At 41.8% G+C, this 25814-nt stretch overlaps 1 protein-coding gene across 4 annotated transcripts in view; it reads left to right on the forward strand.

Moving 5' to 3' along the window:
• Positions 1 to 24207, forward strand: part of CHRM2 (cholinergic receptor muscarinic 2) — a 158958-nt gene extending 134751 nt beyond the window's left edge. For all 4 annotated transcript variants that reach the window (XM_044434030.1, XM_044434029.1, XM_044434031.1 and 1 more), the window contains one exon: positions 11128 to 24207. In XM_044434030.1, coding sequence (XP_044289965.1) covers positions 11168 to 12574 — 1407 coding nt within the window. In that variant the 5' untranslated portion in view covers positions 11128 to 11167 and the 3' untranslated portion in view covers positions 12575 to 24207. The remainder of the gene's footprint in view (positions 1 to 11127) is intronic.
• The last annotated feature ends 1607 nt before the right edge of the window (positions 24208 to 25814 follow it).

The raw sequence follows: 25814 nt of genomic DNA on the forward strand, positions 1-25814 counted from the left end.
GTACTTCTAAAGAGGCCTATAGTTGCTGGAAAGTCTGATTGCGTGAGATTTCTCTTGGCTCTGAGTCACTGCCATTATACTCTTCTGCCAAGCAAGCCAGGCATTTTAACATTCATACCTCAGTGTGATGTATATAGCAAATGGGCATTTGCACATTAGGAGTGAAAGCTTACTTTGGGTTTCCTGTAATTTAAACTGTTAAGGAATGGCTTTCTCCCCCGCCTCTCTCTTTTTCTTCACCTTTCATTGCCAAATTCTTTTTCACTCTCTCTGTACAGGAAGTAAAGAAGCATGTGGGGGATCACTTATCCCAAAGTTTTGGAAGCTCTGTTTGTCACAGGAGGAATGAAAAATGTAACCCATTGCTATCCTTTTGCAAATATTTTCTTTGCAGGCACCTGTTTGAAGTCAGAGGCAGAGAACGAGACTGGCTGACAGCAGGGTGCCTTGAAATCTTATGTTTCTCAGTTATACGCATCTTCTGTAACATCACAGGCTTTGCTCGGATACATGACAGTTTGCAAATGAATATGGTATCACTGAGGCTTTGTTCTGTTTCAAATGCAGAAGTCTGTGAAATATCAATAAATATATGCATATTTCTCTCCCCAGCAGAATTGCTTCCACTTGCTCAGCGCTTAAAGCTGTTCTGTGGGCAATGAGAGGAAGAAACAAATTCTAGATTGTACCACTGCAGATGGGGCACCACGTTAAAATCAGTCAATCAATCCTCTCTGCAAATAGTCAACTAGCACTTTAGCCAAATATCTGCTTGAACCTTTCTCTCTTGCATGCTTGTTTATGACATGTTGGGGCAGAGATGCATGCTTGCTTTTGTATGGAAAACTGTTAAAATATATAACCTACAACCTGAAACTTGAAGTGGTACAGTCCAGAATTCTGCTGGCTCGTTCTGCCATCCTCCTCTATATAAAATGTGATCTGCTCTCAGAAAATCTGCTTTCTAGTGAAAGAACATATAACTCTGTGGAAAAGCTGTTCCTTCAATAACTTCCCCAGCACTCCTAACGATTGAAGTCATACTTAGCTAAAAAAAAAACATTCAGACTTGTAGATCGTATTTTACACCTGTGGATTAAGTTCTTGGTTTCAGGGGGTAACATTTACCATGGGTTATTGGGAGTATGGAAAGAACACTATTAGCATAAGGAATCAGCAATGGTTGGGGAGTTGGAGCAAAATGGGAGAGACCCAGGTTCAGATTCACACAGATCCATGAAATATACATGGTAAGCTTGGGTCAGATGATATCTTCCATCCTGGTCTAATTCACAAAGTTGTGGTGGAAAATGAGGGAGAAGACAACACTCACTGCCATGAGCCTCTTGGAGGACATAAGAGAAATCAATGCAGTATTCACAAGGATTCCTTGTTCCCATTTATGCAGCAGCAACAGAGGGACTCCCTGAACACCCTAAATTGTCCTGTGGAAATAAAGAAGGCCTGGGGTAACCAGGAATGGAACAGCTGTGATCTCCTTCTACTTATGTTCCTTTAAACAAATCCCTGGGCTCAAGATTCTAATTGCAATTCTCTTGCACTGGTTGTGAGCTGGTGGATCTTTGGATCCTGGGCAAAATAAATAAATAAATAAATAAATAAATAAGAGTAGAGCCCAGGAACTGATTCAGCTCTCCTCTTCCCATCTCATGCAGAAGCCATTGATAGGTTTATCCTTGATTACTTTGTCTAATTGCCTTTTAAAGTGGAGGTCAGCATCATTACATTTTGCAGAACTGAATTCCATAATTAAACCATAGCTCAGAAAGCATATGCTGTATGATCTTTAGGGAAATTCTTTAGCATCAAGCAAGTTAAACTTTTCTAGGAGTCAAGAATTAGGTCTGCATTCTTGTTCAACCTCAATGAAAGAGGTCATTAAGGGGTCACTCATGTCCATACCTGTTCACTTGCTCTGCAACCACAGTGACTTTCTAGCACATTTCTTCATTTTGGGGGAAGAATCCCGAAATAATCAATGTTTTGCCTAGATACCTTGCATTATTTCAACTTAACATGTCATTGAACTAGGTTAACTCTCCAACACATTTTGAAAAGAGAATTGACTAGTTAAATATGAATAAGGAACAATACTTTTTCTTCCAGCCTAGAGCTTTTTAACAAGATATGGCTGTGACAGAAGATGTCCCAACAGACTTACAGTTACACAGAATGAACAGTTTCCTACAATATAAAATGAAAAGTTGTAGAAAGAGACTATTTAAGGTCATGTCCAGATTCTGGCTTCCAAATGCAGTGTCTGAGCACACAAATGGATGTTCAGGATGTGACACCAGGGAGAAACACCACGATGCCTTACTGGACAAATCTTGCAGCTCTAAATATGTGCAAAGAGGTACAGCTCAACGAGAACATCAGTGCAGTGTGCTGTGGTGTGAAAAGGGCAAATCCCACCTTGGGCATCATTAGGAAAGGAATTGAAAATACAAGTAGCAATATTATACTGCCCTTATAGACAACTATGGCGCAAGCACAGTTAGAATACTGTGTATAGTTCTGGCCACTGCTCCTCAAAAGGATATTGCTGAATTGCAAAAGATGTAAAAATAAAGTGACCCAGGGGCTGGAATATCCTGTTTATGAAGACAGGTTGCAAAATCTGGAACTGATTAGCTTACAGAAAAGGAGGGTGACAGGAAATGTGACAGAGGTATACAAAGGTAACAGGTGGATCAATAGACACCGTTCTTCTCCCATCATACCAGAACCTGGAGTCTTCCCATGAAGCTTCAAGGTGGGACTTTTAGGATCGATAAAGGGATGTAGTTCTTCAAACAGCACATAGTTAAACAACAAGATTCACTTCCACAAGATGTAATGATGACCGCCAATTTGGATGGCTTTAAAAGAGGATAGAACAAATTTCTGGAGCAGAAGTCTATCGACAGCTATGACTCCTGATGTCTGTATGCTTTCTTAAGCATGGTTTGTCTTTGTGTTGATACTTGCACTTCATGGAAAAAGAGAAGGCATTTCCCTGTTGTGTCCCTGTTTCTATCCAAGTGGGATTTTTGAATCAGGGAAGTATGCAGAAATGTTATCTTCCTAAATGTCTGAAGAGGGATTGCATTCTACCAGCCTCACTGTCTGTCCCTTTATTGTGCTGCATCTGCAGATTAGGTTCCAGGTCTTTACAAAAAGAAAAAAGGGAGGAAAACATGGTCAGTCATTTGGCAGGCCATATGATACAGCTGCTGAGCTTTGTTCAGTTTGGTGAAGCCCACATTTTCTGGCTTGTCTTCTCTTTTGGGGTGCAGATCAGCAAAGATGGTGACTCAGAGATGAAGCTCCTTGGAGTTCCATGTGTTAAACCAGGACATGGGGAAAAATAGATATAAATAAAAAGCAGGAGAAAATGAATAAATAAAGCTAGCCCTTCAAACAAACAATAAACACCTCCAAAAACATGTGGACATGCCCTAAATATCTGAGAAAAGCCTGTTGAAAGGAAGAGCAATTTTGATGTGCGAATTTGAAAAGGTCTGATTTCTTTTTGGCAACTCTTTTCTGCTATTCTTGAATGAGCTGCAGCGAGCCCCTTTGTCAGACGTACAAACATGCTATTACTGCAGACAAACAATGTACAAGTGAGGCCAGCCAGCTATCGATTTTACTGACCCACAAAGTGTCTTTCAAAAGCACACATGGTGGGAAGTGCTGGAGGCTAGTAGCTGAACAGAGAAAGTGTGTCAATTTTGCTGTACTTTATTGTAATCATCGTCATCCTCAGCATCAGCATTATTGGTCTGTGGGAGGTGAGAAACAGCTGTCCATTCTCGTGTGACTAGATACCTTGGGTATTGTGAATGTCTGTTGCACACACAGACACAAGCATGTATATGCACGCACATGCATGCACACACACATGCACACACAAATACAAGTCTGGGCTATCACTGAAAGAATGCTCTGAATGAATCATCAGGAAACCTTGAGCACTCTTACCTTTGCTAGCCAAAATCTAAAGATAATGATACTATGTTTGGGTCATGCTTGGTATTAGTCCTGCTGGCATATTTTAAATGTGTAGTGATATTGCAATTCAATTTGATCTTAGTCCCAGTCTCTGTAATTAAAAGCAAAGCAGGTAACAATCGCTTACTGAAATGTGATATCCCCATGGTTCTTTGAGCTTCTTAATATTGTGCTGTGAATAAAATCAAGAACTATATTCACAGTTCTATAACTATGACTATTCATCGGATAAGCTATGAACTTTCAGACTATAAGGACTCCCAGGAAAAGACAGATTTCTAGGGCCTGCTCAGGAGGATAGAGCCCATGCAAAATTTGAAGATGTGCAGATTTCAAAAGCTGGCCAAGTTTGTGTTGATGGATCAGTTCAAAGGTACAAAATTCTGTAGATCTACAATTTTGCAAAATACTCCTGTCCTGAGCCCCCGTGAATCCCCACATTTAGGGAAAGAAATATTATGGAAATGCTCCCATCCATAGCTGTAGCAATTCACCTAGTGGTTCCTCAAGCAAGCTGTGTTCTGATCCCTTGAGCAATGAGTATCTTTGTTTTATTCAGCATTAATTATTCTTTGAAATAACTGTTTCCTCCCAAATAGCTTTCTGTCCATTGGAAGGCTTTGCTTTAAAGAAAGATATCCAGGAAAATAATCAGTAATCTAAAAAGAGCTCCTTGGGCTCTTAAATATTTCACCATTGAGTGACTGGCCCATATATTAACATTGAATTTCAGCTTGAGTCAGCATTCCCAGTGTGCTTCTGCCTTTTCTAGCCAATCCCTAGGAGTTTATGCATGGCATTAATATTCCTCTGACTCCTTCATATAGGCATAAATAACTTAAAGGTAATGGACTGTTTAAGATCAATTTCCCAATTGGCAGCAAAATAGTGTTTGGCTCTGAAAAGGCTCCTAATTCAAGTGTGATCTCCTTGCATCTGGAATTGTTCCATGGCCAGGGGCGGACTGGGTGTGAACCTTTGTCAAGAAATCCATTTCTACTAAGAAAATGGATCACTGCAAGGAGCCATAATTTTGCCACATATCTGCATCATGCATCTGCCCTATGATAACAAACAAAGATATCTTGTGGTGAGAGGTCCCTGCAATAGGTTTGCTTCACAAAACTGTATTCCATAGTTACTTTTTGCACTGTGAGAAGAGGTACCTGAATCATCCCTCAGTCTGCTTTCTGAGATGATCCAGTTGTGCAACTGCGGAGGTCCCCAGACTGCAGCCCCAAAGTCCTACCATGATGGCCCCACAGCAAGTACCAGCCCTGGCTTAATCCACATTTCAGTTCACATCCCCACCATTCAAGAACATAAAAGGAGACGCACCAGATCAGACCAAAGGTTCATCCAGTTTGCATTCTGTCACACCATGGCCAATCAGCTGCTCATGGAAAACCCTCAAGTAGGGCATGAGTGCAATGGCACCCTTTTGCCCATATTCCCCAGCCACTGGTATACATGAGCGGATATCCTGCCTCTGATAGTGGAAGTAGCATATAGCCACCAGGACCTGTCGTCATTGGTCGCCTTTTCCTCCATAAAAGTGTGCATTGCTCTTTCATAGTTGCCCAATTAGTGGTCTAGTATTGTCACCCATAGCACTTGTATAGAACAGTCTGCCTCTTTCAGGATTCTGACACAATGCCATCTTTGATGGAAACAGCAACACCTCCTCCAGTACATCATCCCTTGCCCTTCCTACTGAGCTTACTCGTATTTTCATAGTTTTTATATTGCCCTAGTTTTTTCCGTTCCACCAGGTCTGGATGTTGGAGAAATCCACAACAGATGCAATGAGCTTTGATTTCTGAACCGAGGATTCTTCTGGCTTTTCCTGTCATGCATGGCAGACTTGTGGACCAGTTAGTTTGGTTTGGTTTTACTTTACATAATTTGACAAAGCAAACCTGTGAGAAATAGGAAAAAGTTAGACAAACCCCTGTCCCCATAGAAGCAGTCTAAGTCTGAGACCTAAGAGTTGGACCATGCACGGAGCCCAAACTGAAGCTAGTCTACACTGTTCTGCTTATAAGCCTATGCCATGAACATGTCCAATAGGATATGAATAAACAGCAAGTTGTTAGGCTGGTATGTTGAAATGACTGCTGCTGGCAGATTGATCTACAGTGATTTATGCTTAAGTCATCATATTAACCAGTTACAGACAATTAGAACAGCAGCGAGCAAGCTGTAATTAAGTGCCGCACAATTCCCCAAGCCCCATCGCCAGAAAGAAGCAGGTAATACCAAGGCAAGCAACTACCATGCATTAATGCACAGGCTTCTGCAGCTCTTAGGAGAATACTTCTATTTTGCCTTGTTTCTGTTCTCAACAGAGGCATAGTATATATTTGTTCAGCTAATGTTATACAGCTGTGAATCATCATTTGCCACTTTAAGCCAAAAGTGTATTTGTTGTGCTCATAAGAAACAGAAGTGTTGGTAGATGGAAGCATAAGCTGGAAAATGACAGGGTTATGTCAGGAATCCTTGTGCAGGGAAGCCAGGAAAGGGAGAGGGGAAGGGAGGAATAAGGACACCCAAATTGGTCAGTCCCCATTTTTCCACCTTAAATTCAGATATTCATTTCTCACATCTGTTTGAGATTTGATTTTAGATAATTTCAAATGGAAATTAATAAACATTTGGGGGAGGGGGCATTGTTGCCCTAAAACTCCCATTTTTAATGCAATTATTACTTGGTATGCCCATTTTTGCAGGGGCTTTTCCCTAATAACATGCATCATTGATGCTATAATTTTTGTTGTTCTGCTGTTTTTTCCCTAACATGCACATTCTTTGCACAATTTGAAATGTGAAATTTGAAGTATAAGTGAATTCTGGTATTGTTTCCAAAGTGCAACATTAGGTAGGTTCTCAGTAAAATGGGAAATGAACAAATTCTTGCTCCATCCTTAGAAAGGATGTGAAGTAGCAAAAAGGGTAATTATGGGACGACATAGTCAGATCATTCAATAGATATACTCTGGCTGACATTCAAGGATCCCAATTCTAACCATGCTTACTCAGAAATAATTGGGAAAGGGAAGGGGGGAATTCAGCAGCTTTGCTATGGGGCATTGCAGAAAACTCAAATGGAGATTCCCAGACCATCCATGTACTGATGGGACATCAGATTCATTCATTCATTCATTCATTCATTCATTCATTCATTCAATGGGATTGAATATCAAATACCCTGGAAGACAGAGATAAGATAAGGATGATTTCCATAGGTTAGAATGCCAGGCAGAGACCAACAGAATGAAATTCAGTAGGGACAAATGCCAAGTCCTCCATTTAGGAACAAGAGACCAGATGCACCACAACAAGATGGGGAACAATTGGCTCAACAATGGTGCAAATGAGAAGGATCTTGGGATTGTTGTAGATCAGAAACAGGAGCCAACAAAGTGATGCAGTTGCAAAAGGGGCAAATGATATTTTTGGCTGCATTAACAGAAGGACCACTTTCAAAACATGTGAAGTACTAATTCTTCTCTACTCAATACTAGCGAGACCTCACCCAGAGTGCTGTATCCAGTTCTGGGCACCACAGTTTTATGAAGATACAGAAAAGCTAGAAAGGGCTACAGAGGAGAGCAACAAGGATGATTCAGGGACTGGAGGCAAAGCCCGATGAGGAAAGATTGAGAGAACTGGGCATGTTCAGCCTCAAGAAGAGAAGACTTGAGAGGTGATATGATAGCACTCCATAAGTACCTAAAAGGCTGTCAAAAAGAGGAAAGACAATAGCTCTTCTCATTCATCCCAAACAGCAGGACACTGAATAATGGACTGGAGTGAAAAGAAAGCAGATTTGGACTAGACACCAGGATATCCTCACTGTCAGTGCAGTACAGCAATGGAACCTGTTTCTAGGGGAGGTTGTGGGCTCACCCTCACTATAGACATTCAAAAACCAACTGGACATTAATCTGAGTGGGATGGTGTAAACTGGTGTCCTGCAATAGCAGGTGGTTGGACGCGATGGCCTTCTGGCCCTTCCAACTCTACCATTCTATGATCCTATGAATAAGATAGGGGTAGGCAAGCTCCCAGATACTGAAGATGAAACTCAAATACTTTGGCCACCTAATGAGAAGGAAGGACTCCCTGGAGAAGAGCCTAATGCAGGGAACAATAGATGGCAAAAGAAGAAGGGGGTGGCAGAGGATGAGGTGGCTGGATGGAGTCACTGAAGCAGTTGGTGTGAGCTTAAGTGGACTCTGGGGGGTGGTGGAGGACAGGAAGGCCTGGAGGAATGTTGTCCATGGGGTCGCAATGGGTCAGACACGAGTTAAAGTCTAACAACAACAGGCAAGCTCCAGAAGGGGGGGGGTCACATTGCCCTACCCCTGCTCCCTGATAAAACAGGAGTACCCCCCCCCCCCGAAAATGCAGTTTATGCTGTCACAGCCCTTATTTTAAAGAAATAGGACAAACAGTCCAAATTTTTTATTTTTCTTTTACAGAAATTCTGCCTTATTTATACATTCATTTTCAGGTTTGCCTACCTTCCTTCCACCCTGACCACCAGTGGATCATGGGCTATGTTTTGAAATAAGACGCCAAAAGTTACTGTTCATAGATCCTTTGTTACTGCACACACCCATCATCTCCTGCTTAAAATTCCCTTGAGGGCCCCTTTCTGTTTCTAATCCCGCATTGCAATTTTCAGTGTCTTGATACCCATTTTATCCCCTGTACTTTTCCTAATCAACAAAGAGATTTCTCCTACTTCCATGAGATTTATAGATGCTTATCCTTTCCTCCCTCTGCCTTTCTTGCCCATTTCTCAAAAACGAGGTGGTGAAAGTGCCTGATTCGTGTGGTGAAAGTTGGAATCTACACTCCATCAGCTTAGAAGCAGAAGGCGATTCTGTCACTCCTGTAGTCTACACAGTGAAGCCCATTCGCTGCACTTACACTAAGATGAATAAGTTTTCCCTTTGCTTTTGGCATGTACCCATCAGGAATGGGAGCCAAAGTGGGAGGAAATCAGACCATAAAGAAAGTGGGCCTTAATGGCTGTTTCATGAAATATTCTAGTCAGAAGGATTTTTGGCTTCCCATTACTGGAACGCTACATGTGTATAGTGGAGGTTCTCTGTTTTTAACGTATGCACAACAAGCAGAAGTGCAAATTTAAATCTTTATCCATTGCCACAGGTTTCAATTAGGAAAGAACAGCTTTGAACATTGACATTATGAAGCTTTTTAAAGGTGGAAAGTCACTGTCCTTTTAAAAATAGTCATAATTATACCAATGCTATCAAGTGCAGCTTGTAAGCCAAAGTTTTATGAATGCAGAGTCTTCGTCGTCATATAATCAAAGGGCAAAACTCTCTGCTCACTCATCACTGGTGTATAAATGACCTATTGGTGTTTTGATTTTTCTTTCAGTAGTTCCTTGATGGCTCGTTGGGCAGCACAGGTAACGGCACTTTGAAAAATGTGCACAGAAACAAATATTCCTGGGGGAATGAGACACAGCAAATGGGACCATTTTGCCTCAAAAGAAATTAATTGTACTCAGATTCGTACTGATTTCTCATCTAATTCTGAAATTGCATTTTCATATTTTTTTCAATTATATCATTAGGCCTTTTTGCATCCATGCTTTAAAATAAGTGTCCCCTCTCTTTTGCTATTTTTGCTTAAACTACCTGCCAGTCTGAAGAAAAGTCATGCATAGTTTGCCAACCATTTTATGGGTCCTAATAATTTTTATTATTATGACATGACCTTTATGCCCTGTCTTTCTTCCTTTTACAAGAAACCCAAGGCAGATGACAGGGTTCCCTTCGCCTCCTTTTTATCATCACAACAACCCTGTGAGGTAGGTTAGACTAAGAGTACATGACTGGCCCAAAGTCATCCATGAGCTCCATGGTCAAGTGGAGAACACAGATTTCCCAGAACCTAGTCCTACACAACACAGGTTCTCCATACCAAAAATTGGGAAATATGGGAATAATAGGAACAGAACAGATTTTAGCTGGGTTGTATCAAAAGCATATCTAGTCCAGCATTCCGTGGCCAATCAGATACCTAAATTGGAAGCCCACAAAGGGGGCAGGAGGACAATTCATGCTCTCCAGCACTGTTTGCACAGACACATGGCTCCAGTACTGGAGATCATATGTAGCCATCATTTCTAGTAGCCTTATCCCACCTGAATCTGTCTGAGACCTTATTGAAGTTATCCAGGTTTCCAACCATCACTATAGCCTGTGGTAGCAAATTCCACAGTGAACCATCTACTCTGTAAAGAGGCATTTCCTTTTTTCTGTCCTGGACCACCCACCATTTAGCTTCAGTAGCTGTATGATCATACTGATGTTTTGATTTTGTTCTGTTACTTCTCTAATAGATGGACATGGCTACAAACCATCTTCTAAATAGGCCAATTCACTTTAAGGAGTCCTTTATTTGGACTTTTCCACTGCCAAATCATGAATCTATATAGTTTTGGATGTTGTGGTTGGTTATATTTTGCAGTAGAATAGGAAGGATCCAAATTTCCCTTTGTGTACATGAGCATTAGGATCATTAAACCATTTTAGTAACACCAGCAGAGAGTGGACAGGATTCTGGACTGTTTGGAATTTCAGTGAAAATGTGCAGTTGCTGAGCAGAAAATGCTTCACAATCTCTCTCAGGGTTTTGTATAGACAGAGTGTGTCCTGTTGCATTCAGAAGGTGGCTTTAGCTTAGGCCTTGGGACAGCAGCTCCTTCCTTCCTTCCTGCCTTCCTGCCTTCCTGCCTTCCTGCCTTCCTTCTATCAAGAAGACCACATCAACCTCCAAGTGTTTTTTTTGTTTTGAATTATACATGCATGCTTTTTTCATGATAAATCATATCTAACCATGTGTTCATATTTAGCATCCTGAAGCATACTCCACTGGAAAATTAGGTACATCAAAGCCCTCATGATAATAAGTGGAAAATTCAGCATTTAGGCGTTGATTGATGGTGCTTGGGTCTTCTTAGTTTCCTCTGGATTTTTGTCCGCCTCTAGTCTTGTCTTCATTTGGCAAAATGGATAAAATGAATGCCTCACCATTTCTGTTTTCTTTCTCTTTCCTCTGCAGGCTTAAGTGACATTGATTCATCAGTTTACTAGACACAGAAATGAATAACTCAACAAACATAAGCAATTTGGAGAATGTAATGGCCTTGGCGAGTCCTTATAAAACAGTTGAGGTTGTCTTCATTGTCCTGGTGGCTGGGTCCCTCAGCTTAGTGACCATCATTGGGAACATTCTTGTTATGGTGTCCATCAAAGTCAACAGGCACCTTCAGACAGTTAACAATTATTTCCTGTTCAGCTTGGCATGTGCTGACTTGATCATTGGTGTCTTTTCCATGAACCTGTATACACTTTACACTGTGATTGGCTACTGGCCATTAGGACCTGTGGTTTGTGACTTGTGGCTGGCTCTTGACTATGTGGTCAGCAACGCCTCTGTCATGAACCTCCTCATTATCAGTTTTGACCGATATTTTTGTGTCACCAAGCCCCTGTCCTATCCTGTCAAGCGGACCACTAAAATGGCAGGTATGATGATCGCAGCTGCCTGGGTGCTGTCTTTCATCTTGTGGGCCCCTGCAATTCTCTTCTGGCAGTTCATTGTGGGGGAAAGGACTGTCCCCGATGGAGAATGCTACATTCAGTTCCTGTCCAATGCAGCTGTCACCTTTGGCACTGCCATTGCAGCTTTCTACCTGCCCGTTATCATCATGACTATTCTCTACTGGCAAATCTCTCGGGCCAGTAAGAGCAGGATTAAAAAAGACAAAAAAGAGGGTGGCCAAAACCAGGATCCAGTTTCTCCAAGTTTGGTCCAAGGTAAAATAGTGAAGCCAAACAATAACAACATCCCAACCAATGAAGATGGGATAGATCACAGTAAAATCCAGAATGGTAAAGCCACAGGAGAATCAGTGATAGAAAATTGTGTTACTGCAGAGGAAAAAGAAAGTTCCAATGACTCCACCTCAGTTAGTGTTGTAGCTTCCAATGTGAAAGAGGATGAAGCCATCAAAGAGGACATCAGGGCTTCTGTCTCCCAAGTCAATGCCAAAGTGGAGAACTCCAAATTGACATGCATTAGGATACTCACCACATCTCCTAAAGGTGACTGCAGTAACACCACCAACACCACTGTGGAGATTGTAGGCACTGATGGGCAAAATGGAGACGAGAAGCAAAATGTTGTAGCACGTAAGATTGTCAAGATGACTAAGCAGCCTGCAAAAAAGAAGACACCTCCATCCAGAGAGAAAAAAGTGACCAGGACTATTCTGGCCATTTTACTGGCCTTCATCATTACCTGGACACCATACAATGTCATGGTACTCATCAACAGCTTCTGTGCATCCTGCATCCCCAACACAGTATGGACAATCGGTTACTGGCTATGCTATATCAACAGCACGATCAACCCTGCCTGCTATGCGCTCTGCAATGCTACGTTCAAGAAAACCTTTAAACATCTCCTTATGTGCAATTACAAGAACATAGGAGCCACGAGGTAAAACTGGGGAGAGAAAAAATGGGCGTTCCAAGTTTTCTATATATGTAAAAATCGATGCCACAGCACTTTATGCTCTAGTATGAAATCCAGAAGTCTAGAGGACATGGGAGCAGGGCGTTGCTGCACCTCTGACATCTGTACATCAAGGACAAGAACTTTTCTGCCACTTGGAGGTAGGAAAGGGTAACTAGGCCAGTTGAGGAGATGAACTTGAGGCGGCACTCCCTACTGTCCAGTCTCATGCAGAAGGGCTTTGAATCCCATTTTCTTTGAGCCCAGTCCCCATCCCAAAGAACACCTCCTACACAAAGCCTGTCCGGGGGAGGCCTAGCAAGAAGGGGAGTTGCACAAAAGCTCTAGCATGCCAATGAACTGAAGAACATCCTGGGAGAGTGTCCGTTCTTCTGATATAACAGTGGCTATTTGGGTGCATGTTCACTTAGTGGGAGAGAGAAAAACGAAACCCTTCAGCGATAAATATCTACATGAGAGTGTAAATGTTTGGAAGGGAAAAAACAGCAATCCAACCAGCTCAACTGATCCCATAGGAAAGGGGCACAGAGGGGGTGAGGGAAGGGCTGGATGTTCATGTTTACCTCTCTGTTGTTGCTTAGCACTGCATTAGAAACATATAAGCCTTACCTCCCAGTGGAGCCAGTTTCAGTCACACTTTGAAGAATGTGCTACATTCTTCCCCTCTTAAATCAGTGGGGCTTCAAAGTTCTGGCATTTGGCTTGGATTGCAACCTGTGTCTGGGAGCTCCTGGTCCATTGCAGCTTCTCTCTTGAGCTTGAGAGGAGCTATCCATGCTGCTCCATGATGGTGGATGCCAACTCTCAAACAGGTTCTCCGCCATTCAGCACCATGGATAGCTCCTCTCGAGCTCCAAAGAGAAGCTGCATGGTATGAACAGCCCTGCTCTAGCTTCCATGGATCAATTACCAGGTGCCCTGTGTCAATCAGTTCTTCCTTACAAACGAGCGCTTATAGGCAGGCAAGTCAAATGGGAACTGGATGCCCTTTTTATCACTTGCCACACTGTAGGGAGTATCTGAATCCTGAGGTTCAAGCCTTGAGGAATCTACATCCCAACCTTGATTCTCATAGTGACAGAGAATAGAGGTTTGAGAGCAGTGCATATTTAGCATAGCATTCAAAACTCTGGACCTACATAACAGGTGCAACATTGCACTCCAGACAGAGAAATGGACCACTGGAGGAAACTTGTTTTCAAGTCATCACCATGTCAGCTGAGGAGCATCACATTAAAATGTATATAGGTATAGGGTATTTTGATTTAGGCTGTGCAGACATCACATGGGATAGCATTGCTGACAGTGAAGACACCAGGTCATATTGCCCATATGTTCGTACATTCTGTAGGAGTGCAAGTTTGCCACCCAGAGATTCTCTGAAGCTTCAGATTCCCCCTTGAGTTAGTTGTGGTCCCTCACATGTCCAAGCCCTCATTGTACTTGAGGGTTTCAGGCCACCTCTCTGTTCTACAACTGCAGGAGAGAAGTGCAGATGACCAGCCAAGGAAGCCTTTCTGCACCTGTAGGCCATAGGTCAGGTGAGCTACATGAAAAGCTTAAGATTCCCTTCTCTTAGCTTCAATGGCAAAGGAAGCAGCTAGGGATCTGTAGCAGCTAGGCATCCAGGCAAGTTGCTAGCTGTCCACTTACACTTGGCCAAGAAAGAGGAAATTCACCAAAATAAAGGACAAAAAATGGACTGAGATTTACATAGCTGTCACAAGAAGTAGTGTAATATAAACAGGAATGTGGTGCAGCTCACCATGGTGGGGAAGACTGACAGGAGGTGAGCTGTGTACCTGCAAAGTCTACTGTCTAGGTACTAGGGAGTGATGGGCATTTTCAAGGCCCTGCTGTCTCTTCCTAGGATTCTCTAGCATGACCTTGAACCTGGACTAGGCAGTCCTTCAAAAATGGTATGCTTTCAAATAAAGGACTGCCCTCCCCAAAGTAGCATGCAGATCGCATTACAGGCAAGGGTGCAATAGGCAAAGTATCTGTGGGGAAACAGACAAATAAAGCCATAGCCTACCTCTCCATCCAGAGATGCATGGCATATTTCCAGTCCAGTCTGGCAACCCTGTCCCATCCCGGCTGTTCATTGATGTATACCAAATAGATGTTCTGAGCTGCATGTTATCATCAAGAGAAAAAGCCTCTTGGTATATCTCAATCTCACAGGACTATCCTAGCCAGAACCTGCCCCTAAATCTTCACATGGCAAATAGGAATGAATCCCTCTGAAGCTGATGAATTATGTGATTCTTTCAGACATCAATTCACCTTCAGGCCTTTTAATGTAGCAGACTAAACTCTGTAAGCACAGTTTCCTAGCTTAATGTCTTGGCCTACTTGGAGAGAGAACTAGGAATGGAGAGAGAGGACGAAAGGTGGGCATAGATAGATAGATAGATAGATAGATAGATAGATAGATAGGGTACAACTTTATTTAACTTCACAAAATTCACCAGAAGGAAGCTGGCTGGCCCTGAAATAACAGCCCTGAGTTGGTGCTCCCCCATCAACCTATGAATCCATGGAAGAAATCCCACTTGCATTTGGTTAATTGAAAACATTTTGGTTACTCAAAAATTCAGGGATGGGTTTCCCCCAGGATTTGTTTGGCTTAGTGACTTGACTGCTGGATCAAGATCTGAGTTCTGCCCCAGCTCAGCTATGAACCTCACTGGGTGACTTGGGACCATCACTGACTCTCAGCATAACCTACTTTCCAGGATTGTTGTATAGTAAAGAAGAGGAGGACCATCTAAGCTGTCTTGGGTTCCTTGCAGGAAAACAGACAGGAAATAAAATGTATTAAATAATAATACATATTCTTTCATCCTCACATAGATGTGATGGATGCCACCCAGTGATAAGGGCATGTATGGGATCAACTGAATTTCAGAGTGCTGACAATTTAAAATACTCTTAGTAGGGAATAACTCCTTGATTCTCCTATGTAAACCTGTATAGGATTCCTTTCACTAGTCTGTACCATGCCAAAACCAGTCTTTAAAAGGGAGACTAAATGGGAGGATCCTGAACTTTGGCTGGATGGCATTTCAGGGATTCAGTATGGCCCTGCAGTAACTTCCTAGCTCACTATTCCTAACTAGCCCACAAATAGTTTTGGGATTCAAACTTTCCCAACATTGATTTCCTATAATCAATGATCTTGTTTGTTTCAGGAGTATTGTAGCAACCCCTTGGAATTCATTGTTGTTATATCAAAAGCCTTTTTGGTTGTATACTTGTTATATGACATTCTTAGTACCTAATTAAAATGGTAATATAAATGTACTAGGAAGTCAGGCTCTTTGAACTCCATAGGGCTTAAATCTATGCAACTGCACATAGAATAGGGTTGAAAAGGTGCTCTACCCGACCAGATGTCTGTTTATTGCTGCTTCTGGTTCCGCTACTTAAAAGTCTGATGAAGGAAGTCCATTTGGACTGTTTGCACAGTACAATGAATGTACATAGAAGTTAGGCTGGAAATATGGCCATTAGCTCTGCCCCAGCTTTTATATGTATTCAGCATACACACTGAAAGACTCTGCATGTGTACAAACCAATGGCACACCGGCTCTTGTACACATGACTGAGGACTCTTGAAAAGGCAGCTTACCTGGCTGCATATACTGAATTCATGCACAAGCCTAATAATTTTGTTATTGCCTTTCTCTTACTTTCCCATCTGCTAAATGCTCAAAAAATTGTTCAGGGTGAGGACTTTCCATTATTGGAGAGGGAGACAGGGTGAGTATAATGGTATAAACAGTTTTCCCTTCCTCACAGCCAACATGGTTACTCTGAAAACAAAAAGAATGCCCTATGACACAGTGACTCTAGTGCAATTTCCAACCAGACTGCATCAGCGACCACTAAATCACAAATGTTGCCTTTTTATTGCTGATTTATGTAGCACGTTAAGACCCCTTCCCAAAGCTGAAAGTTCTGGTCCACCCTATCTGTTTCATCCATAATGCCCTGTCTTTCTTCTCCTAATCAGTGAAACACCATCTTCTAAATTCTGATCTGAAATTATTGCAAGGCAAGCTTCAGGTTGGGGGTTGGGGTCTTCAGCAAATCAACACCAGTGGCCCAGCCTCCTTGGAACTGGCTCTGCCTCTTCCTCACCTGCAACCTAAGGAACAGTGGCTGCATGCTGAAAGTAGCAGGGGGTAGCAGCTACTGCTGAGCATTCCTCTGCCTTCTTCCAGAAGACCTAGTGGACATAATCCTTATTGCTCCATCCCTGAGGAAGAGGAACACTGAGGAAGCAGATGATGGTGGCAGCAGTTAATAATCAATGCTGCAACACTGGTTCTTCCCCCAAATGAATGGACAAGTGAGCAAATGGCAAAGGCATTGATAGGAAGCAGTAATCATAGGTCAGAAAGAAGAGCTTTCCTGGGGCAATGAGCCCTCAGCAGATGTCTGAGGATGTCAAGCCCTCATGTTGGCTCTGTGGATCCAGCAAATGTTAAGATGAGGTTGTGCATCTGCCCTGAGCCCTTCTTTCTTCAGCAGAACTCATCAGATCCACTTTGACAGATGAGAAGTTGAGGCTAAGATGTAGCGTCAGCTCCAGCTCCTTCCAATTCAGCTGCCAACGTTTTGGCAAAGGAGTAGCACAATGAGGTGAGGCAAGGTTAGCTAAGGCCATGGGCAAAGGCTAGACACTAGCCTTGTGCTGATTCTTTCTCTTTCTTTATTTATTCATTCATGGTATGTCGATACCATTTGAATTAGCATAGCGCTGTTAGAACAGTTTACAGCAAGCAATTAAAGTGTTCCAAATAACAACAATTCTAAACAGATTTAAAACAGACTTAAAAGCAGACTCACCTGCCATAAAACATCCCTACAGCAGTAAAATTTGACGGGCATATGTAACAATGATAAACAAAGTAATAGAATACAATGCATAATAATAGTCAATCCACCTGTGACAGAACAATTAAAAGCCAATGTAAAAATATCAGCAATTAAAAAGGCAAGAAAATAAGAAAATTTAATCTGGCACTGAATCACATATAGCATTGGTGTCAGGCATATCTCCCTGGAGAGCTGATTCCACAGATGGGCCACCCCAGCTGAGAAGGCACTTCCCCTTGTAGCCACCCTCATGACTTCCTTCAAGGGTGGCTCAGGGAGAAGGACCTCCGAAGATGATCTAAGGGTTTGGATAGGTGTATAAGGGAGAAGCCACTTCTTTAGATATCCAGGCCCTAAGCCATTTTTATTTATTTATTTATTTATTTATTATTAGGACATTTTTATGCCGCCCCATTCGCCGAAGCCTCGGGGCGGCTTACAACGATTTAGGGCTTTGTATGTTAGTCTAAGCACCTTAAAAGCAGACCTGGACTTCAACTGGTAACCAGCACAGAGGATACAGCACTGAGTTAAGGTATGGCATTAACATGCAAGGAGAAGGAACGCCTCTTCAGTCTTCATGACCAACGCCCTCTACCCTGAAGAAATCAGTGTTTGGATCACGTAGATTGTTTCAGGAGTCTTTCCTCTGTGGAAATTTGCCCTCCTTGAATTTGGGGGGGGGGGGGGAATGATGGAAGGAGCAGAGCTAGCAGGCTTCGCCTACTCGCATGCTTATTCAGGATCAGAACGCTCCTGCCAAAATGCGGCCTAGTGAAGCAAGACTGTACTGAGGATCACACTCCTGTTATAGCCGCTGTTCCTAGAAGCTAAGGAACCTGAGGTTTGACCTTGAATTGAAGCAGCTGCATGGACAAATTTCACTTGCTATTTAGTTTATTTATTTATTTATTTGAGGTATACCCTGCCTTTTACTGTGAAAGAAATCCAAGAGGCTTACATCATTCTCCTCCTGCTACTCTCAATCTTATATTTACTGAATACCCTGCCTTTCCACCAAGAAGAGTTCTGGTGAAGTAGGTATGCCTGAGAGATGGAGGTTGTCCAAAAGTCACCCAAAGAGCTTCAGTGCTGCATAGGAATTTGGACTGTTTGCATGACTCTTGTCAATTTGAATTGACCTCTTAGCAGTTATTTCCTCTGGCCTGTGTTAGAAATATGGTTTCACATTTGGTTTATAACCCCCTTTTGGATTAAGACCTCAGAGTGATATACTGAAAGGCACTTAGTGATTCTAGGAAGCTTCCAAATCCATCAGTTTCCTCAGGACCTCACCAGCAGTAGCTGCTTCTTTTTCAACTGAAAAGCATATATATACTTTACTCGGCTGAATAATGGGTTAGATTCTGATTTAGTCATATGCTGCAGAGGTTCATTTAAATTCATTGGACATGTCTGCAGCTATGCATAATACGTGCATGATAATTGTGCAAAATTTATTCAGCAAATTTAGTAGAGCAACAATAGCTCTGTTTCCTACCTACAGCTAATCAGAACTCTGTGACCATGTTCAAGTTGTACTTACCCCTTGTGATTCAAGCTGCTCTGTCATCCATCCTTTGAAATCCAAAAGCTTTGAATTCAGTCTTTTGGAAGGAGACTTGGGTTGGTACAGGATGGATTAGAGCAGGGCCATTGAAATAAATCCCTCCTGGCTACTTAACGATTTCATCATTTAAGGAAAGATTAAGTCATTGACAATCTCTAGTGGATTGCTCAATTTCTCATAGTTTCCCTTGTTGTCTTAGACCTAGATGACATTTTGCATTTCCATCATGTCATTCTGCCTTTTGAAGTATAATTCACTTGGATCTCAATGTGACTCTTTTTCTATTTTTAGAAAAAAAATGGTGCCTTTGAGCTTCCCATTTTTGTGTGACTCTCAACTGCTTAATGGGTTGACAAAGACAATTATATGTTCCAACTTTCTGCTACTTCTGGCTCAAACACGGCAGTGAAACAGAGGGCAGCGTGACTGACAGCAATAATAAACCCTCCCTCTGTTCTGAGAGTCAAAAGAGGTGGTTCTAACTTCATTTTCAGATTTTACAGAATATCACTGAATTGGAGCCAGATTTAGTCATATGTGGACTATTGAAATCAATGGGATTTAAGTTAGCTGTGAGTGACTTCAGTCTCACTGATTCAGTAGATCTACTCTAAGTATGCTTTAAGTCTGGAATGAACCCAGTGCTCTTTTCCTTACATGCAATCAAGCAAAAATAGCTGGTTAAGCCATTGGCGATTCCCTATGGTAGGAAGCAAGGAAGAACAAGGTCATGGTTCTCCCATTTCAGTTATGGAGAAATAGCAAAGCTTTTCTGGCCATGGTGCTGGGGAAAGATGCACCCCTGACAGGCATTTTCTGACAGCCATTCTTCACAAGACATTCCCTTTTATGATGCACAGTTTGTGAGTGCTAAAAAACAGAATCCAAAGCAGATTGAGAGGAGGCACCATGGTCCAATGGGGACTAGAACCCACATCTCCTGAGTGTCAGTCCTTCATTCTTAACCACTGCACATCACTGGCTCTCAACCATTTCCCATCAATCATCCATAGGAAATTCTTCTAAGTTTTTGTAATTTTTATTTTCCCAACATATACAATTACATAGTAAAAAAACATAACAAAAGAGAAACTAACATAAACAGAACAGGCTAAAGTGAACAAAATAAACAAAGGTGCCAAGGGAATTACACACAAACACAGCCCATATACTGCAGTCCCCAGAACCAACTCTCTTTGTATCTTCCCACGCTCTATGAGAGTTTGCAAAACAGAATCATTATTCTGTACATCAACAGGTTTTCTAACCAGTTCAAATTCTAATGTTTTTCTTTCTCCCTGCCAAACTCCCTGAATTTCTATTAAACATGCTAAGCACAATAAAATTTCCATTTTTCAATAAATTCATCTAGCGGTCTTATATTTAATTATATAAATTATATATAGCTTTGCCATCACTGCATATTCTGCTAATCTATTTCTCCATTCTTCAATGGTTGCGGACTGCAGTGATGTCCATTTTGAGGCTATTGATCCATGGAAAATTCTTGTCACCCATCCATTTTTTGGATGGGTGACAGGAATCTTGAGAAAAGGTCTTCTGGGATAAAGGAGCTACTTTAAGACATGATGGCCACATAAAAGACATACTAGAATTTAAGTTACTTTAATATCATATAGCGGAATAATGAAAAGGAATTTCACAGTTTCCAGTTGACTGGGGTGAGGGGTGGAGGTAATCTCATGTCTTTAGCAGCAACTTAACTTGCCAATCTCAAGCTGAAACTTTTCATGGAATGGAGATAAACTGTCAAGTCCTACAAATCAAACCACCATCAAATATATGTCTATGAGGCATATGCAACAAATACCCATCCTGGTCTCACTTGTCTTTGTCCTGTACTCTGTACTTCCACTGCAATGGCTATTAGTGGAGTGGATACTTTTCTCCTATGGGGAAAGCTCCACACATCTTACCACAGGGTATGTCTTGATGGAGGGGCATATTACTGAAAATAGAGATGATCCAACCCTCCCTCCCGCAGCCGTTCTGTTCCTTCTGGTTGCCTTACATTGTAGCTTCAACGTTTCTGATGCATGTGAGAACATCATTTCTGGCAACCAGATATTTTACCAAAGTGCTGCTCATCAACTCCCACCCATTTGCTGCCAGCGTGATCAAACGCCTTCCCACACTGATATATCAGGGGTTAGATCCCAGTCTACTTTCAACTCACAGAAAGTGCCTCTGGTCAATTTCCATGAGAATAGCATTCCAGGTTTCTTTTGGATAGAATTTACCACAAGTTGCAAAGTCCTTCCTATTTGGAATGAAAAAAAAAACAAAAACCAAACAAACAAACCCTGGGATGAAATCAATTTAGATGTGGGAGAAACTGAAACTGACAGACTTGTGCACCCAGGCAGGGCTTTGAGTCTTCTGTTTGAAATCTGGGTTCCGCTCCATGCGTATTCAACCTTGCTAGCACCTACTCAGGATTTCCACCTCTTTTTATTCCCCCTGCCCCCCAGACAGGCTCCACATGGTTGAGTGTGTTATGGCAGGCACACACAACATGATCTTCTCCATGCTGGGAATAAGTGTACCTTCTGAATTTGGCTGACATAGATGAGTGAGAATTTTGTTTCAGCTCATTTTTATAAGAATTTGCCGCAGCTCTCAAGGTCCTTCATTTTCAAGAGAGAAAGAACTTGAGATTTAAAGCAAAAGTGAATGCAGGAAGACAGATACACCTATCTGCAAATTGGGGAACCCAGCTCCCAACATGCATGACAATTCATCCCATTCAGCCTGAGTTCTCAGCATCCATGTAGCCTTCTCTGGAGCCTGGGAAGAGGAGGGATGGAGAAGGCTCCATGTACCAGCCCAGTTTCCTGTATCAAAATCTGGATGCAATCCTTTGACTGTCTCCCCAAAAGAACTCTCAGTTCCACATGTTAGTTCACTTTCAGAATCATGTCAGGAATCCTTCAAGAATTTCCATAGTACCTTGGAATCTATCTCATATCTGCCTCTGGTATTGTTTGAAGGTTGACCTTCAAATCTGGTGGGAGAGACTGATTGCACTAACCTTCCTTGGTAAGGGTAGGGTTAGTACCATTGGCCTTTTGCTGGAGGAACTCTCCATGATCCAGCAGACCTGTAGAGTGGTCCTCCAGAAAAGCAGTTTCCATCTGAAGTGGAATTTAGACAACCTGACTGTCCAGTGCCTACCTGGGTCCAGGGAGGACTGTTGTGAACACACAGGCTCTAATGAAATTTGTGTTACAACCTGGAAGAAGCAGAGCACTTTTTAAAAGACTTGCCTAACCCCTTGCGTCCACCTAAAATTGCTATAGGAATTATAGTTTATATAAAATGACCTATTGTATCTCAGCCGGTTGAATCTCACTAAAGTCATTAGTACTATGGCTCATTGCATATGTCATCCCAGTGATGTAGCGGGTGTTAGGAAGCTAAAATATTTCGATAGCTTGCTGTACTTGGGGTTGTACTTTGCTGGCTGTATGAAGGGATACCCCCATAATAAAGGGCTTCTCTGCTGTGGTTATGGCTGCCTCGGACCATGTGAGTAGCCTTCTGAACCATGTAGATGGTCTTCCAAATTACACAGTTGTCCTTTCATTTGAAAAACCAACCATATGGCTTGCCATCAATGTAATTCAGCTCCCTGGCTGCAATCATGCTATTGAGAATATTGCGTAATCATTCACAAGGTGAATGAATACATGCATTTTCCACTGTTGGTTATAGAAAGAACTATTTTTTTATGGTGTTGAGAGTGGGCACACACTGATGTCTTTTTCTCCTTAGCCAGCAATATTAATGCAGGTGCTCACCTTCCTCAATGGAAAAGAGAGATTTGGAGATGTTATATGGAGTATGAAACCTTAAATGTAGAAAATTCAAAGTCCAAATACACTTTATCATGTGCTTGGGGCATTCATTACTTGACCAACTAATGTTTCGTTAATGGAAACATAATGATGAGAAATGGGGAATCCCACTTTTTCTCTGAACCCAACCAAAGGGACTGACTACAGAATGATGGCACATTGATTCTGTCCTCCCATCACATCTTCTGGGAGGATACAGGATATTTGGATGTCACAGATGGTTCCATGTCAGTGGTACCTCCAAAGATACCCATCTTGTACTGTACTGCATAGGAAAAATAATGAGCGTCCACCAAGGGTTGCTAATAAGTGGACTTGCAACAATTTATCCCTTAACTGCTGGTGCCATATTACAGCGGACAGTGTTGAGCTGGAGGCTAATTAATCCATCTGTAAATACCAACTGGTAGTGTGTTTCAACATGACCAAACCATAACTTGGCTATGTACAGATATAGTACAATACCTGTAATATTGTTGAACATGAGTTACAATGTAAATAAAGCTACAATGAATGTCTGATTACTGTTCAAACTGTGTGTGTGGAAGGGAACAACCCTTCCTGATATTGTTTGGGTTTTTGTTTTTGTTTTAATCTGTTGATCCTTTATACAAAGGCCAGAAATCTTGTCTTAAAAGTTACTGTCTGAATGAGAGAGAGTGCATTGCTCGTAAAAGAGGTGTGGACACTTATGTGAAGCAAGATCATTAACTGAATGAAAATAATTGTTAACAAGACTTCCAGGTACTGGCTGCATTCTTGATAATGCCGTACATTTGATCTCATAGAAATAAGATAAGCACAAATTTTATGGTTGACTTCCTAAAGCCAAACCACAGTGATATACATATATACATATTATAGATATATATTTATATAATCTGTATAGATATACATACTATTTACATGGTATTCCAAGGGAGAAAATGAAGCATTGTAGAAAGAGATACCTTTGAGAATTTGCACATAATGTCACCCATCAAAGGTGAAGAAAACAGACCAGGGCACTGAGCAGGTGCATCATAGGGGCATGGCTACCAGCCATGGGGAGCTGTGACCCATTGAGAGGCTGTGGCTCTAACCTAGAAGACCTTACGAGGACAGATCCGAAGAGAACATATTTTGCAGACACAACTTAAAAAAAAAAACAACCCACCCTACATGCAATATATATGTATGTACTTCTGCCAAGTTGTATTCCTAGTTTGAGCATTGCATTAAGAAACAAAATATACTAACAACTAATAAAAATGTTTTTGTATGTGCTATCTCTGCTTATTTTTCTATCATATGGTGAGTGTGTAGTTAAAAATAATCAAGAATAGATTGCCCTTCGGCCAACCCAAGTGTTCCAGGAGAAGGTATCTAAGGTACAAGAGATCCATGCTCGAAACTCATGTGACAATACACATTATTCGGAGATGTGAACTCTGCAGCTATGGCTACACGTAAGAGGTGAACCAGTTCCTCTCTTTAAGTAAGGAATTTTAGGAACATGTCATTGCCCAGCAGGCTGTGTTTTCTTCAGCATTCATGGTAACTGAGGGTCTTGAAACTTTTTGGTACACTCTTGTGTAACCCATACAGATGTCATAAAATCACAGTGAGGGGAAAAAAGACTAGATTAGCATCAAAGAATGGGTTTTTGAGATAAGACTTGAATGGAGAGAGAGAGAGAGGTGCCACTGCATAGATATAAAGGGAGCAAGGAAGCATGGTTGCTAGAGAGGAGTCCATGACTTCTTTGTGAACTGCTTCAAGAGTCCTCTTAGGAAATTTGACTTCAGTGGATGCACTTGAAACACGCTGCTGGAGGAGAGCTTTGTGAATACCCCGGAACGACAAAAAGACAAACATGTGGGCCCTAGATCAAGTCAAGTCAGGGCTTTCCTTAGGAGCAAAAATGACAAAACTTGGTCTGTCATACTTCAGGCACATTATGAGAAGGCAAAACTCCCTATGGAAGACAATCATGCTAGAGAAAGTCAAAGGCAGAAGAAGAAACCAGATATGAGATGGATCGACTGCATTAAGGAAGATATGGCCTTGAATTTAGAACAGCTCAGTAGAGCTGTTATGCATAGGGTGTTTTGGAGGGCTTTCACTCACAGGGTCACCATACATTGGAGATGACAGCATATAACAACAATTGGACTTTGGTGGAAAAAGACAAGAGAGAGAAGAGTTGTCTGGAAGAACATTCGATCAACTATGTCAACCCAGCTGATTCTTTGGTGTTTTTCTACTCAGCTTCCAGAAACAATTTCAGCAGTGAATGCCATACACTCTGAGACTACCATCCAGTAAAGCAATATTACACTGTGCAGCAATTGGGAACAGGTTTTGCTTGCCTTTGCTTTTTCTGTGGGCCCTGTCCATTTTCAGTTCATAAATGTTTTTAGAGGCAATATGCTTCTAAGTACTCATACAAAGACAGAAGGGATACTGGATTGAAGGTGGAGGGACAAGCCCTCCCCCAAATCAGCACCCATCCATTACATTACATGCATGTACATGCTGTATGTAGCTCATTGCATGTTGGCAGGAACCAGCAGGCAGGAAAAAAGTAGTCATTGCACTCCAGTACCAGATTATTCTGCTTTATTTCTCAGATCTTTTAATTGGTGCTTCATTCTCGTTTAAGTAAACAAATGCTGCTGACGATCACAGAATACATTGAGGAAGGTGGAACCTTTGCCCATACTTAAACTGTAAATTTGATAAATGGGCTTTAAAAGTCGACCATTTTAGAAGTGATCTTGATTTGGGCTGGGCTAAGCAGTCTACTCCACAATTCACTTTCTTGAAGTACCTGTTGATGTTTTAGGCAATACATGGTGAAATTTGGCTGAAATGGAAGGATATAAGCCCCT

This window comes from Varanus komodoensis, unplaced genomic scaffold (assembly GCF_004798865.1).
Source record: "Varanus komodoensis strain SLA01 unplaced genomic scaffold, ASM479886v1 scaffold27, whole genome shotgun sequence".
Taxonomy (NCBI): domain Eukaryota; kingdom Metazoa; phylum Chordata; class Lepidosauria; order Squamata; family Varanidae; genus Varanus; species Varanus komodoensis.